General features: G+C 26.7%; 1 protein-coding gene across 3 annotated transcripts in view; it reads right to left on the reverse strand.

Moving 5' to 3' along the window:
* Window positions 1-17,124, reverse strand: part of LOC107437595 (paired box protein shaven) — a 149,865-nt gene that overhangs the window by 112,354 nt on the left and 20,387 nt on the right. For all 3 annotated transcript variants that reach the window (XM_016049655.3, XM_071178837.1, XM_016049653.3), the window contains exon 2: window positions 1,521-1,686. In XM_016049655.3, the coding sequence (XP_015905141.1) occupies window positions 1,521-1,686 (166 nt within the window). The remainder of the gene's footprint in view (window positions 1-1,520; window positions 1,687-17,124) is intronic.

Below are 17,124 nucleotides of genomic sequence, written 5' to 3' on the forward strand. Positions count from 1 at the left end.
CATCATTCGAATTTTTACTTTAAATTCAAAATAGAATGAAATTTAAAAAACGTAAATACGCAATAAATACCTTGTGTTATTTTAATAGTTTTCAAAAGCTAATGCAAAAAATACAAAAGTTAATGCAAAAATAAGTTGTTTTTTTTAAAAAAAAGAAGAAAAAAAACATAAATTTCAGGCAATGAAAAATATAAATTTAATTAAATTCGTTTTCATTAAAGAACTCAAATCTAATAATATTCTAATCAATGACTTGAAAGTTAATAAAAGCACATTATAGATATCACATAATATGTAGGTAAATAATGATAGTCAGAACTAAAAAGTTTTTTCAATAAAAAAAAAAAAAAAAAACGCTATTTTAAAAAGAGCTTTAGGTTCAAGATTAGCCAGACAAGAAAAGAAATCTACCTTAATAATTGAGTAATAAAAAATAAAAACGTAAAATTTTTTCCCGGTTGAAGTTTAAAGATGTCTTTACATGTAACAATTAACATAAGAATAATTTCCTTTTAATTAGTTAGAAAGAGCGATATAAAGAAAATTATAAGAAAAAAATCTTTCTGGTATCAAGCTCTATTTAAAGTTTACTTCACTTAACTTTTTTCTAGACTCTTTAACACTTTCATGGAAACGTGAAAAAGAAAAAAAGTTCTTAAACTTCTTAGCACAACTTTCGGCAGCCGAATAACTTTATTCTTTTTTAAAAAAAACCGAAACGCTTTTTAACTCCAGTCATCTCATCCCAACCACTCAGTATCGGATTTCGCCAACTCTTTTAAAAAAGAGCCACTGCAAATTCTGATCGATTTCATTTAATACATCAACCTGTCACAGATTCAACTCAAGGTTCAAGAATAAAAATGATGCCATCTTATATTCTCTCTCTCGTCGAAACCATCCACACGGATCCGTATGCCATGTAAAAAAGGGACAAGGTTTAAACCCAGGAAGTTGGTTCATTAACGTCGCATGCCTCGAAAACCATGGAATAAACAAGGGTATTATTTACAGCGGAATTATGTTTTTGCTGGCTTCCCTGCTCGTTCTAAACTTTTGCGAAAGGTGTATTTGCAGTTGAAGGCGCGTAAGTAAAACGTTTGGCCTCAGTCATTGGCGAGAGAAATGGTGTATCATGTACTAATTTCGATATGTGTGGTCCTTATAAGTTATGACTAGTCGTAAAGCATACATGTTAAATTTACCATTCAGTCTTAGTGTGGGAGAAGTTTTGAATCACTTAAACGCTTTTTTTTCCTAAGACAAAGGTTCTTATTTAATTTTTGCTTTAAAAAAAATAGATTTAATTACGACACAGCATGGGGGAAAAAATTCTGGAAAAAATTGGATATATTGGTGTTTGTTTTCCGTTTTTGTTTGTTATTGTTCTAAATCTTTTATTTATTCTTCTTTTAAGGTTTTAAAGATGAAAAAGTGCAAAACTATAAAAAGCGTCATTAAAGTAGAATACAAATCAGAAATATGTACTGTATTATTTAAATAAGAAATATGTACTCTACCTTCCTAGTATCTTGGAGACGCATCCGTGGGAGACCCTCAGCTGCCTGCTGATGTCGCAGGGCCGGACGCCTTGATGGGCCAACTCTACTATCCTCTGACGGACAACGTCCGGCAGGGGCCGCCCATTCACGAATACGCCGCCCAACTGGTTCACGCCACCATGGCCTGAAAAAAAATACAAAAATATGAATTTAACGAAATTGATATTCCTGTAAAATCAATTAACTTTAAGAAGAAAAAAAATACATAAAATAAACAGTTAATTTTAATGCTAAATATATAATTTCATACAAAATATTGTAATTTATCCCTATTTAATTAATTACTTTTACAGTAAATCTATTGCACTACATTCAGTATGTTCTCTAATGACTTCCCTTAATGTACATGCATTAAAATTCTCTTCAAGAATAAAGTAAATGACTCCAATATTATAGACATGTCTGTTTATTTAAATTTAAAAAAATAAATGCACAAAAAATTTGTCAAAATCTGAAAATTATAAGTTTGGACTAAAATCAAAGGTTGAATTTAGGATGTTTATCCATTTACTTATAGAATATAAAATCAGATCTCATGCTGATCTCAGATCTTGTGATCACAGAAACATGATCTCATTCTTTATAATAATTGAGACAGTATCTTTATAATAATTAAGACACAATGAGACAGTAAACGTTGTAGTAAAGTTTGACTTTTTAAATGGACATTAATTTTAAGATTCATTATTTGTTTATTTTTTAACTAAGCTATTTCATTTAATTAATTTTTCTTTAATTATTTTTAGAGAACTTCCTGTATCTGTTACCACGTAAAAAGTATTCTATAACTTTATTTTTTCCCGCATAAAAATTTTATTTGTAGCGTTATATGTTAACGAACAGTTTGGTATAAAAAGGATACCATCAGAAGAAATGTGGCTTAGAATATTTTACCCCAAATCCTTCATTTTCAGAATAAAAAAAGTGAATTCCATGTGAAATTGTTTATTTTATTTCTGAAATCAATTTTATCCAATGTATTTGATATTTAAAATTATTACATTATTTGTGTGATGATAGTATTTTCGAAATTCCAATTCAATTCAAAAAAGTTGCACAATGCCTTTCTAAAATCTGATATTATATAAATTTATCGTTAAAGCAAAGATATATTTCATTAAATCTAATACACAACACGCAAAGAAGTGTATAACTAAAGTTTATATAAATCACTAGTAAACCATTTATTTATAGATCCATAAAACACTACTGATTCTTTTTTAGTATATTTAGACATTAATTGTTGCGTAATATACTAGATATTTCTAATACGTAAAACCAGCATGTTATTTAAAACAAAAAAATGTGGAAAATTTCAATTCATTTTATTTATTTTTTAAAAGATAACAAAATCTATAATCGAAATCTGTAATTGATATATATGTATCTTTAAAGCAAAGATACATTTCACTCAATCTAATATACAGCGCGCGAAGAAATCGTCAAATATCGTTTCGATAAATCATTAAAAGCCATTAATTTATGAATCGATAAAACACTACAACTTTCAAGGTACGTGATGTAGTTGAAGATGACATCTTTGAGCTCGTCTGAAATCCTTAGGATCAACTAGACTGCGTGAAAGTCGTTTAAAATGTCGTTTTCCTGGCACCCTCCACCCTGCAGAAGGCTCTGACCCCGAAATTTACAACCGGTCATTTCCAGAAAATCGATTGGCTTTTCCTTGCTCGCTTTAGAACTGTGGTTGGCAGCAATTTGAAACCCAATCGAATCTTTTCACGAGTCTAGTATACAAGAGAGGATTTTTCTCATCAGTTTGGGTTTTGAACCATTTCTCCTCAATTCTTTTGAGCAACGTTAACTAAAAATGCCTGATTTATTTATTTATTTTAGCAAACTTGAATATAATGGAATCGAATATTGAGAAAAAAATGGTAACAATTTGAAATCTATTGAATCTTTTCGCGAAACTAGTCTTACTAGGGAAGGTTTTTCTGATCAGGTTTTTGTTGCAATCCCAATTCTTTAAAGCAGTGATTTCCAGACATTTTTAATGGTTAATTAATTAAGTCGGATTTATTTATTTATTTATTATTTTAATTGATGCAGCGAAATACAAGGAAATGAAAAAGGAAATTTAAAAAAAATGGCAGCAATTTGTAAACCAATTAAATCTTTTAACGAGTTTAATACAAATGAATTTTTTTCATTCGATTTTAGTTTCCAAACTACTTCTCATCAATTCCTTTAAACAGTGTTTTCCAATAATTTTATACTTAGCAACATTTTTTTTTCGCTTTATCTGAATATACTGAAATGGAAAAATTATGATAAAAGAAAAAAAAAAAGATAAAAAGCAGCTATTTGAAGTCCAATCATCAACTGTTATAAACCAATTCTTCTCAATTCTTCAGAACAGTGTCATTCAAACTTTTGTTTATTTTGTGCTTACTTATTTATATTTTATTTTTCTTCTATTTTTATTAATGGCTTGTCTTTGTGGAACACCCGAATATTAAAAAAATTTAAATTTTGCATAATAAAGGGGGGGGGGGAAAGGTAAGCAAACAAATTATTATACAAAAATTCCTTTAGTGCGGTGACAACTCTTGCGGCTTATTCGGCAAAACATCGTGGCACACAGTTTAAAAAATTTCGGAACCAAATACGGTACTGCACTTTAGGGAAACTTCTTCCGTACAATATTATACCGTAATTTTTAAAGTAATATTTATTTTATTAGAGTGATTCAGTAACTTTATGATAATTATTACTATAAAAATTACGGCATATCAGATTTTTTGTTCCGTAGCGCGTTGTTCCTTTAAAAATGAGTTTTACAATAAAAATATGAGTACCCTGGCTACTGGTACTTTTTACTACAAGTTGATGTAGAATTTTGCATTCAAGATTTCTTTTTTCATTTTTTATTTTATTTTTAAGTATAGAAACTTTAGTAGTTCAATTACCGATTAAGATTTCCTAAGAGTGAATTGAGCGGTAAATTTGATAATGAACCTAAGTGATTTTGTTTATTGCACCATAATTGCAGGAATAGGCTCTTTCCCCCAAAAAATTTAAAGATAATTCAAGAATGCGCATTGATGGTTTCCATTTTTAATACCAAATTTAATTGGCAATAAGCATTAAAAGCTTTTTTTTTCTTTTAAAATATTTATTTATATTCGTTTAATCTTTAGAAAAAAAAGTAATTCTAAGCGAGTCACCTTTTTTCCGCTGGAAATATTTTTTTCCCATAACGATAAACACTTCGAACCTTTTTGTTGCAGGCATTACTTTCAACGATACAGCGGTATTTTTAAAAGTTGATTTAAGAAAAAACTGAAGAAAAAAAAAACTAATTTACAGCAATTACTCATTTAAAATATAATAGAAAAAATCCAATCCTGCTAGATAATTTGAGAAATCTAGTAAACATACTTAATTTTTAATCGATTCAGTGCTTATGTTGCGTTCGTAAATACATTATTAAGCGTCTAAAATTCTTTAATTTTTAAGCAACTTTGGGGAAGAAATGTTTTTTCTTCTTCTTTTTAGTAGCAAAAAAAGGAAAGTGTTTTTATGCATTATGTTAATGCCGAAAATGCATTTAACTTAATAACCATATAAACATTAAATGAATAGAGGGAAATCAAATAGGGAAAAAATTTCCCTTCTTAATGTTTTTATTGAAAAAGAAATTAAATGTTGGTCATTAATAATATAAAAACACTTTTCGCACTGATAAGCTCCAAACAAATTTTGAAAAAATTATTTACAGGTAGAGTATTTCCTTCCTACAACAGTTAGAAAAAAATTAAAATAGTATTAATTCGAAAAGTACTTTATGTTTTTTAATACAATTATAAAAACTAAACGGTTTTTCTATTTAGTTAGAAATAATTTAATTAATTATACATTTAGAGTTACAATTAACGATGTTTGTATACGTTCCAAAATTTCTAACATTGTGTAACATCATTTTAAATAGAGATTTAAAGAGGAAAATTTTTTAATAAATCAAAATAGGTTCAAAATTCAACCCTAATGGACTAGAATTCCGCTTTAAAATCTGTGACATTTTATGTTTCTGAAAGTTATGGATTTTATTGCATTTCACCAAAGACATTTAACCTTAAATTGCAAAATGTGATTTACTCAAGAAAAGGAATAAAAGTTAGAAATCTAATCTGCATTTTTTCCTTTTTTAAATTAATAATTAATAGTTAAAATAATAATTTTGTTATTTTCCTTTCCAGTTTTAAAATTAATAATAAATTGTAGGTAGTGCATATTTTTTTAAGGATTAAAATAAAAAACGCTTTATTCGCCTATTTTAAACATTAAATAATTATAAAATTTCCCGTAATTGCATCTAATAATTATTTATAATTAATGACTAACATTTAAATGATAAGTGAAATTAGGTATTCACGTGCTTGTGTGCATTTTTTACTAGAAATTATCAGATTAATTGTTATTTATGTATTTTAGATAATTTTTTAGGGAATTGAAATAAGAAATGACACAATGAAATTATGTTTCTTGAGAATGAATGAATGAATGAATATATATTTATTGATATCTTTATTCTCATAAAGAAAGAAGCAGTATGAAACTTTATACAGCAAAGAAAGAAATTATTTTGGTAGGTACAAGATGATTAAAATTTACCAAAATAGTTTTAAAAAAAGATATTAAATATTGTTTTACAAATTTGCTCTAAAATTGTAAAAGTAGTATAGAAAATGCCTTTTTGCTTTTTCACAAAAAGTAACAACAATCTTGGCTAAAGTTGATGCATTTTTTCTATGCATAAAATATGTTGACTTTAGATAATAATATTTTGAAAAAAAATTTATTGCTAATTAATATTTTTTATAATTTTTTTAATAGAGGATTTCAAAATTTTTTACCATTTTAATAATGTAATAAATACTACCACAATGCATTATTTTTTCATGCAATTTTTTCGAGTATCATGGTTTAATTCTACTGTATTTATTGGATGTAATAACAGTAACACATAACGTATATTTAATTCTAAAAGAAATGTATCGCTCTTAACATTTAAATGACATTTATAAACTGCAAATATGCTTATGAAATTCATAACGAATGTATGTTTACATTTACATGAGTAAAAATGAGTTCTAATTCATTGAAAATAAATTACAAAAAATAATCGACAAATCATAATTTTTTTTTTTTAATAATAAATCAAAAATATAATAGCAAAATCCCAAAACCAGCAAAAACTCATCTTTTAATACCCTACTTTTTTGGCAAATACTACATCATTTTACAGGCATTATTCAAATTACTCTAAAGTAAAATTGTAAATGATGAGAATTGAACTACAAAATCAATTAAAATATGTTCCTTTGCAAGCTTAATGACTGAAAAACCATTACTAAAGAAATAGAATTTCAAAGCACCTAAGAGTTTGCTCAAATTTTAACAAAATATAACTTCTTTTATCAATTACATCTTTTAAAGCATATAATTATTGAATCATTTTAAAATTAAATTATAAATTGTAACTAAAATACTACGCAATTTAAGTAAATTTCCCATTAAAAAATAAATAAGCAAGTAAATAATAAATAAATAAAAATTTAACAAAAAACTAGAATTCGAAAAGCAGCTTTATTACTCATAAGAAACGTTGAATCCCAAAACAAACAAAAATTTTGTTCAAATTATAAAATACATAATTTTAAACGCATCTTTTGTCAAATGCTTCTTCAGTCACGTACCATTATTAAAATTATTAATTAAATAGTAAATAATAAACCATTTAAAATATATGTCTCTCTTCGCAAAAATACTGAATCAGCAGCGCGGATTCGAATAACAGCTTTATTACTCAAAAATTACTCGCAAAAAAAAAGTCGAATCCCAAAACAACCAAGCGTTTGTTCGAATTGGAACAAAATACATCTTTTAACACGTATCCGCGGCGCCGACACCGAAAAAGACATATGCGAAAAATCTCAGTTAGTTTTGCGGCACGGCTCTCACGGCTATCGCGGCATATTCCCCTTCCAAGCGCCGGCGCCGAAACCAACAACCGAAACCCCATTCCACCCCAAAAATTTCTCTTTTCTCTCTGCTTTTCCTTTTTCTTTTCTTTTTTTATTTCTTCCACTTTCTCTCCCCCACTTTACAAATGACTTTATGGATGTTTGAGCTTTCCCTTGGCGTGTTCCATGGAGGAAAGAGTTCCACGGGAGGGGGGAGGGGGTGTATGAAGATTTTGTTGTAGGGCTGTGGGCTCAATAGAGAACTAGTTATATTATTTAATGAACTGTAGTACTTGAGATATGTAATAGTGCGTGAAATTTGCATCCACTTAAAATCGTGCTGAAAATTAATCAGTGGAAAAGCTATGGAGTTTTTGGTTATTTTAATTTTTAAGAACTTATTGGAGTGTTGCTAAGGAATTAACTAAAAATAATTTTAGTTTGGTGATTAACAGACTCGTGTGTTTCTTAAAACAGAAATTAGTTTAATATTATGTATAACTTGAAGTAAAATAAAAGTCTAATTTTGATTATGCATTTCTTGAATGAAATGGGTGGTTCTTAACTTGTAAATAAAATTTATAAAATGATGTAAACATGAAAGCATTTTTAAAAAGCATATAAACATAGAAATGAAAAATTAAAAATTTACAAATTTAAAAATGTGCATAAAATTCAAATGAAAAGACAAATGTAAAAAAATACATGCCTTATTATGTAGACTTAAGAATTTAAAAAAGTTTATGTTCACAAGTTTAATGTTAGATACAAATTTACATATAGATTCCAAAACATCTAAAAGTTATACCTAAATATTACTTTTCCTTAAATTTTTACATTACTTTTACATTCTAAACTTTACATTGAACTAAAATTTGACTTGTACATATTATTAAATTCCATTTTAGAACCCAAAAGAAATGAAATTTTAGACTTATTCCGAGAGACGTAAGGATTTTTAAATTTGACTAAAAAATTTGTTTAATTAATATGATATTTAAATTTTTAATTTCGAAAAGTTTTTAATGGAACAATCTACAATAAGTTTTTGTTCGAGATTAATTTCGGTATTAGAATTTCGAAAATAGGTAAATAGGAAGAGGGATATACTCACAGGGGTTGCAGCATTTTTAATATTCTTTTTATAACCTCACGGGCGTGTCTTTAAAACCTGTCACAAGAAATCCACACTTCGCCCTTTTCAATAGAAACCCTCTGGGTGTGACGATATAAAAAAAGTAATATCTTTTACATCCTTATTAATATCATTACGTATTTGCAATATAAATCCATATGTTTATCTTATCAATTTTATTATTACTCTGAGCCATTCTTGAAATATTTAATGCTGTAACAACAATGCTTTCTTTACAGTCTATACCGACTGTAAAAAATGTAATAATGTAATGTTTATGTAATATTTGGATTACGAGATTAAAAATCTTCAAACATTGCATTTCGTGGGTATTTTTTGCTACTTGGCTTTTATTTTATTATCAAAGTGCACAAGTATAATATTTCAATAATTAATTAGCCACCCCAAATAAGTTATATCACATTTATATATATCACATTTTTCAGTTCTTTTATTTATTTAAATGAACTGCGATGCAAGTTGCTGCAGAAAAATATAAGCTTTCAAATCATTTTATCCGTCCTATGCAGGACAATAAATCGACTGTTTGTTTTAAGTATTTATTTCATTTTTTTATACTCATTTGGTTTTCCAACAAACCGAAATGACTAAACAAAACACGATATTTCTAAAGTTGCTTAATTTTACATAAAAATTTTAGAGATTGTAATGTTGTATAGAATTTTTTTAGAATTTGCATACAACAAATCTATTATAAAATAATAAATCTTTGTAAATGCTTAAATTAATAAAAACGCTGAATATTACTTACATAATTAATTTTTAAACGAATTATTACGCCTTTGTATCTTTATCAGGAAAAATCTGATTAATTCATTTTTCAAAAAATATTTTTATGTAATTAACTTTTAAAATAATTACTATTACTTATTATACATTTTTACCTTGGGCTAATTTATTATCAGGAACAATCTAATTAATTCAGAAATACTAAATTAAAATAAGAATCATGCTAAAAGCATTTATAAGGTATTGTAGGGATTTAGTTTGTTATAGAAGTAATATAAGGAAAAAATTCAGTGTTTTACACTTTTCATTTTAAAACCTAAAACATACCCTTTCTAGGCTTTAGGTTTCATGGAAGTTTAAGCATTAAAAATTTCGTGACGACCAACTTCTTATTTGCAAACACAAACAAAATTGTAAGCACAAACAAAATGATTTAGTAAAAGAAGTCTGTCATTACTTGATAAAAAATAACAAAAATTCCATTTCTTACTATTGGTTAGTTGTTTCTCAAAAGTTTAAACCGTTTGACGAATTAGTAAAATTGCAGCCATTAACTAAAATTACAGCTATCAGGTCTAAACTAATTCTTAACGCAACAGAGTAAGAAATTTAATAGAACGAAATAGATTTTTATGTTTAATCTGACTGATTTAGTTTAGTAATTAATCAATTAAGACTAATTTTAAAATTAGAAGATATCAGCTCTCATTATTAAAAAAAATTATTTATCTACACCAAATTTATCAAATAAAATATAATTTGTTTGAATACCTCCATTCAAGTCTTTGATTTTAAGGATTCTTTTATTAATTGCTGTCATGAAAATCGAATCAATTAAACCTCAAATAAAATTCAATATCCTATTTCCGAAAAGAAATTATTACCTTCAAAAAATCATGCCTACATTCAATTTAGCCGTCTTGTTTGGCTATGCAAATGATTTCGAATCATGGGAAACCGGAAATAGCGACAACATATCGACATTCAACGCTCTACACCCCCAACTCTCAGTCACTCTGTACGAAACTTTTAAATGTCACGCAAAAAATGTCCACATTTATTTCCCATCCTTCGCTCAACACGTAATGCGTATTTTGTTTTATGAATGAAAGTAACTATGATCACGCAATCACGCTACTATGTGTTTTCATCATCATTCATCAAAAAGACGGTTGATATCGAAAAAAGAAAAAAAGTTGCACATTCTTTTACGTTTACTATGGAATTGCCAATGTAAGTTTGTACTACGTAATCAAAAAATTCTGTTCAATGCTGAACCATAATTTCCGTACGCTGAATCATAATACGGTGCAGATTTTCTGCAACCTTAATAAGGTGTTCAACTGAAGAATGCTACTGTTCAAGTTAAACTAGAAAATCGTGTAATTAAGTTTAAATTTGCGATAATATGAAACAGCATATTAAGGTTGCACCAACTGCGAGTGACATTAGGATTCAACATGACTAAATTTCTAAAATTTTTGTAGAATTAGGCACCGTTTTGTAAAATGCATTTACAGTTATTTTAGCGTAAAATCATCACTACTTTGGATTCGAAGCATTCGTTCTATAAGACGAACTTAAATTACTATTTTAAGCTTGTACTAGTTGAAGTAGGAGCAGATTTGTCAATTCCATTTACAGTGAATTTTTATTGATAAATATAAGCATTTATAGTGCTTTTTTATTCATAAACATATACCACCATAAAAAGTATCATTGGGTTTGATGCAATTAAATTTCGTCAATTTAATCACTGTTTTCTATCCGTACTAGCAGAAAAAGGAACAGATTTGTAAAAAGCATTTATGTGGTTTAATAAAACAAAGCAATTGCGCTAGAAACCACTTGTTGATTAAAGCTTCACAATTTTAGACCAACAGCTTGGCGATAGCAAATGGTCATCTTTTGAACATTGACCGCTCTGTAACTAATTGAAACTGACTGGCCTGCAAACCGCGACCGAACGTAGAACACCGGTCCTTCTTAATTGACTGATCAGTAACCAATATGCCACCGCACCCTATTGTGTTAACTTGCATTACATAACATTACATTATATTTTATTACATGGTATAACGTATTGCATTGAATTATGTTATGTTATGTTATGTTATGTTATGTTACGTTACGTTACGTTACGTTACGCTACGCTGTGTTGCGTTGCGTTGCATTGCATTACATTACATTACATTACATTACATTACATTATATTACATTACATTATATTATATTATATTATGTTATGTTATGTTATGTTATGTTATGTTATGTTATGTTATGTTATATTATATTATATTATATTATATTATATTGTTTAAAAAAATAAAAAGTTATTTATTGTTATTAACTCAACCTTTTAACATTCATTTCATACTACGTAAAACGAATAATGTTATATTAACTGACATACATTTTGTTACGAAGCAGGAAATCTTTCAATTTGTAACAGCAAAAGAAATTCCTTTTCTTAAAAATACAGAATAAAAGAAGTTGTGCCAATAACTCAATTGTTTATGAGATAAACAATCGCAAGAGAACGTATCTCATCACGTGATTAAGAGTGAATAGACATCGGACGCGTGCTCAAGATGAAATCAAGTAGCAATCAAGGCAACTACAGAATTTCCACAATATCATGTACAAATCGCTTTCGCGTGTCTTTTTCTTGTGATTGCTGTGGATGTTAAAAAAACACAACAATATGAAAGACCAATTTTCGATGTCTGACAATGTAAGCGTTTTTCTTTTATGGGGGCTCATCTCCAAAGTGATAATGTACAATTTGTAAATCTTTAATCTTTTGATTGAATGGTATTAAGCATTTATTTTACTAAGCGCGTGCTATTTTTACTAACAATTTGATATTAACTTATTCAAACAAATAATAGCAGTCTTTTATAAAGCTCGAATAATACTGATTTAAATAATATTGAGGGATTGAAGTCCTAAAATACTAATACAAATTGTACATTTTTCTATAATTGGATGGAAAAAAAATTCTTCATTCAATAAACGCATTTCAAATATGCTGGATAAATTAAATATACTTTAATTTAATTTTAAATTAATTTATTCAATTAGATACTTCAAAAATTTATATATTTTAAGCTTTAAAATAGTTGCACATCAAAAGAAAAAGAGAACAGTACTCTAAAAAAAATTCCTGGTCAAATTGCGGTTAAAAGAACTGGCACCCTAATAGTAGCATCCTTAAAATTCATTTCACCGTAAAATTATTTTTTACAGAAAATATTTAATACAATAATTTTTACAGTAAGATTTATTTAATTACAGTGATATAGTGATTTTATAGTCAATAATAATGCAAAGTTTATGGCATACGAGATTTTTTTTTTTATTCCAAAAAACTTAACTGTAAAAATAGATTTCACTGTGAAAAAGCTGGCATCCTGAGTGCCGGTACTTTTTACCGCAATTTGATTCTGTTTTTTCTTTTCTTTTTTTTTTTTTTAATGTAGGCTGAACACCAAGACCCTTAAAATTTATATAATCAAAGTAAAAAATAGTGAATTAAAAACTATTACTACTAACTAATTGAAATTTATTATTCTTTTTAACTAATACTAAAAATTACAAAATTACAATTATATATGCATGTATATAACTAGTGTTTTTTCTCTTTTTTTTGTGTGAAAATTTAGAAAAAAAGGAAAGACAATCAAATTGTTTTAATTTGGACGCGAGCCCCATATCGATGTAACTATAGGTTCAATCCATGAGTGATGAATAAAAATGATTCCTAAGCTATACTTCGCACGTGCAACCTTGTGACCTAAACAATTAGTTGCAGAGCGGCAGACAGCTTAAAAAAATACATAAAAAAAACGTAAGGCAATGTCGATTGATTGCCAGAATCATCAAAGCGTGAAGATGTTTTCCAAGTTCAAAAAATATGCGTAATTACTGGAATTTTGATACTTTCTCTTTCAAACGCTTTTTTATTCATATATATATGCATTTTTTTTATGATTTTTTTATACTTTTTTGTGACTAACTGGCAGCGAAAGAAAGGCTTCGTTTCATTCACTGTTTTCCTTTTTTACATTGATTTTGTAGACAACTGTTGAGGTGTGAAAAATTTTAATTAAAATTAATGCCTTTGTTTTAATTAAAAATTTTATTTAACTTAAATAATATTATTAAAATTTTTTAAAAATTTTTTATACTTACAGTAATGAAAATGACTCACGTAGAAGAAGTCGGTGCATTTTTGTGATTAATTAATAAAAAAAAATATTAATAACAAATAACAATACAAAAATTACGCAAAAAGCAAATAATACCAATAAAAAAAATTGCAGTAAAACTCGGGTTAATTTATTTGCAATTCATAAAATAACCTTTCTTGTAATTAATATAAAACTTTCCTAATAAATTATGAGACTAAATGGGCCATTCAAATAGTATGCAAGCATTGAGAAAATTAAAAGTGTTTGTGATTTATTTACTTTTACTGAGAAGAAGGAAGGGTAAGAGCAATGCTTACCTAAAACTCTAAAATCCTCTTGTTTTCAATTTCTTTTAAAATTAAGAATAAAATTAAATTTGCAAAAAACTTCAAATTTGTAATAAAAATTAAATTAGGAAAGGAAGGAAAAAAAATTTTGTTCAAGGAAAAGATAAACTTTTCATTAAATACAAACTTTTTAATGCAATCTTTGTTATACAATCTTTTATTTGAAGTTAATCTAAAATTCTAAAGTTTCAGTAAAGAGTCAAAGTTAAAGAGAAAAACGAGGAGGGTTGTTGCCATTTTCTTACGCAAATAGGGTTTGTAATTTGCTTATTTTTGTTGACAAGGGGGTAAGAGAAGTCAAAAATCGAAACAGCATGCGGTTTTTTTTTTTTTTTCATCAATGTAATTTTTATTTAATTTTCACAATTCTTAGAAAAATTAGAAAAATTAGCAGCTTTATCTTTGCATCAATATTTAAAGCTTCAATATTTATTTTCTCGTGTTCCTAATAGTATTTTTCTGTGACTTATAATTACACATAATTTAAATATTTGCAATACAAAATTTACAATATCTAGAAAATTGTTATTGAATGAATTCATACGCTATTAGAACGGTTACTAATTTTCTAATATGTCAAATGTTAAAGGTATACATAGTATTATACTTTTATAAACATCTAACTGAATAAATTCTCTAGCTAAAATATGCATGAAATTTTTTTTTAAATTGCTAACTAATAAAATCAGGGGATTACTTAGTTTAGTAAATTTAAAATAATTATTATTCTCACAATAATATGGTGAAATATCTTCTATATTCATTGAATATTTTTGTTATGTATGAAATATTTAAAAGGAAAACATTTTCATTGTCAAATAGAGCTATACTTGAGTAATATAGTAGACTTTTTATGATACTGAAATGGTTACCAACTTTCTAATGTATACTAAAACGCCAAAAGATACACACTTCTTCTTAGATATTTATTAAAATCTTGAATTAAATTACTTTTCTGATTGAAGCTGTATAATATATTTGAATTAGCTTACTCATGAAATCTGACAAAAACCAAGCTTGATAAAAAAAACTATCAAGTTTATATTAAATATCATTCCTTAAATAGAACGATAATATACACGTTTGTTTTTTTCAGTATTCGGTTACTTTTAATAGAGTATTGTATAAATCACTATAAAATAATTAATATTTACAAAAATATTATTATAAATAATTAATAAAAAATATATATTGGCTGGTAAAACTAAAAGCATAAAATAAATAAATTATTAGGATAATAAGATATACGGCACTGCAAAGGTTACAAATTTTCTAATGTTTACGAAAACGTCAAAGCTTAAAGGTATATATATTTCTTTAGATCTGTATTAACATCTTTAACTGAATTACTTTTCTGGCTAAAATATATATATATAAGATATTCGCTTTACCATTTTATTATATACTCAAACATGGGACGAATAGAACTCATAAAAGTTCTACAAATTAATCAAAACGTTAAAATTGACATTGCGGACAAATAGAAAAATATTTCGAGACTTGTTCCGAATACATTCCATACTAAAGAAGAAAAAATATATCTCTGAATCTGTAGCAAATAAACAGAAGGAAAAAAAACAGAAAAGTTCTTCACTAAGAAAAACAGGATACATATATCATCGAATAAAATTCAAATTCCTTGAAAACGCGCCCCACAAACATACTTTTCATTCTCTTTCCCGATATATCTATACTCCGTAAAATAAATCAGAATATATATATTTTTTCTTTTTCTTTTGGTTAACTAATAAATATTTCATCACGAGATATATTTCATCGTGATCTTTTTCTCCACTATGTGTCTTCTCTAGTAAAAGATTTTTTTTCTACGATATCGTTTCTTAGAAAAGGGTGGTTCTCCGATGTCTGACGAATGACTCTTAATGGTCACATCATTGGTCAAGCCCTCTGATATGTTTATATTCATGACAAAAATGTTGTATATAATAGACATTTTCGTCATTTATTTCTTGGTCAGTACGAGAAGGCATATAAATTACATAAATAATACAGAGATATATTCTATGTTCCCTTTATAAAGACAGGTAAACACATATATATTTGTAAAATTTATAAAAAAAAACACGCAATTTATCCTCTATTTATGCTCATAATATATCTTCTAATATAAATGTGATTCGATATATACAGTAATAGCTGACCTACATTACGTTTAAATCTTCTTTAATGCGTTCAGTTAATTACCTTTAAGCTTCTTATTTCTTCTTTTCTAATATTCGATATTATTATTCCATGTTACTTTGGTTAACTATTTGGAGTATTCTTATTTGCAAAAAGAATGTTATGTATTAAATTTTTCAATTTAATTCCAAACAATTACAGCAAAAATTTATTAAGCAAACATATGATTACAAATATCATTTCAAAGTACCAAAGAGTATTACAAAAATTTAAAATAATTATGTAAAATAATAATATAAAATAATATATAAATGCTATAATATAGTGTTTACATGAAATTGATTTTTATTCTGTTTATTAAAAAGGGTTAAAAATATTAATAGAAAGTAAAAAACAAACTCGTTCTCAAATGTCAAAAAAAATAAAAAAAATAAAGTCATATATTTTCTTAGAATGTCCAAAATTATGTAAGTTATATTATCAGTTGTAAAGAAATAGATTACGAACTTTAGCAAAATACAATTATAAAATGCTATAATTATTGTCCAGTGTCCCACTACTTTTGAATTTTAGATAACAATTCATGTGACGCATGAAAAATTAATAACGCTTCAAGGATGACCTATATTCAAAAGTAACCTGACGTCATCAAACCCTCTTAATTATGCTTACTTTAAAATTCTTTCATAGATATACTATGACTGACTTAAAAAGGTGCCTTCGATTGGCAAAGATGCAGTATTCAGTATTAAAATAAGCTTTATAATTTTGCGAAAAAGGCAATATACCACATTGATAAAAAAAAATTCTGATAAAATTACCGATCAATAAGATAATGATATTTCTGGTAAAAAGAAAATAATAATTCCGGTTTATAAAATCATAATATATAGTACTTACACCATTCATTTGGTAATTTTTCCATTCATATGGTAACGGTTTACTGGAAATTCTGGTTTTCAAAATTATAGCTCTAACGCATTTTGTAAAAAATACCAAACTGAAAAA

The sequence above is a fragment of the Parasteatoda tepidariorum genome, chromosome 3 (assembly GCF_043381705.1).
Source record: "Parasteatoda tepidariorum isolate YZ-2023 chromosome 3, CAS_Ptep_4.0, whole genome shotgun sequence".
NCBI lineage: Eukaryota > Metazoa > Arthropoda > Arachnida > Araneae > Theridiidae > Parasteatoda > Parasteatoda tepidariorum.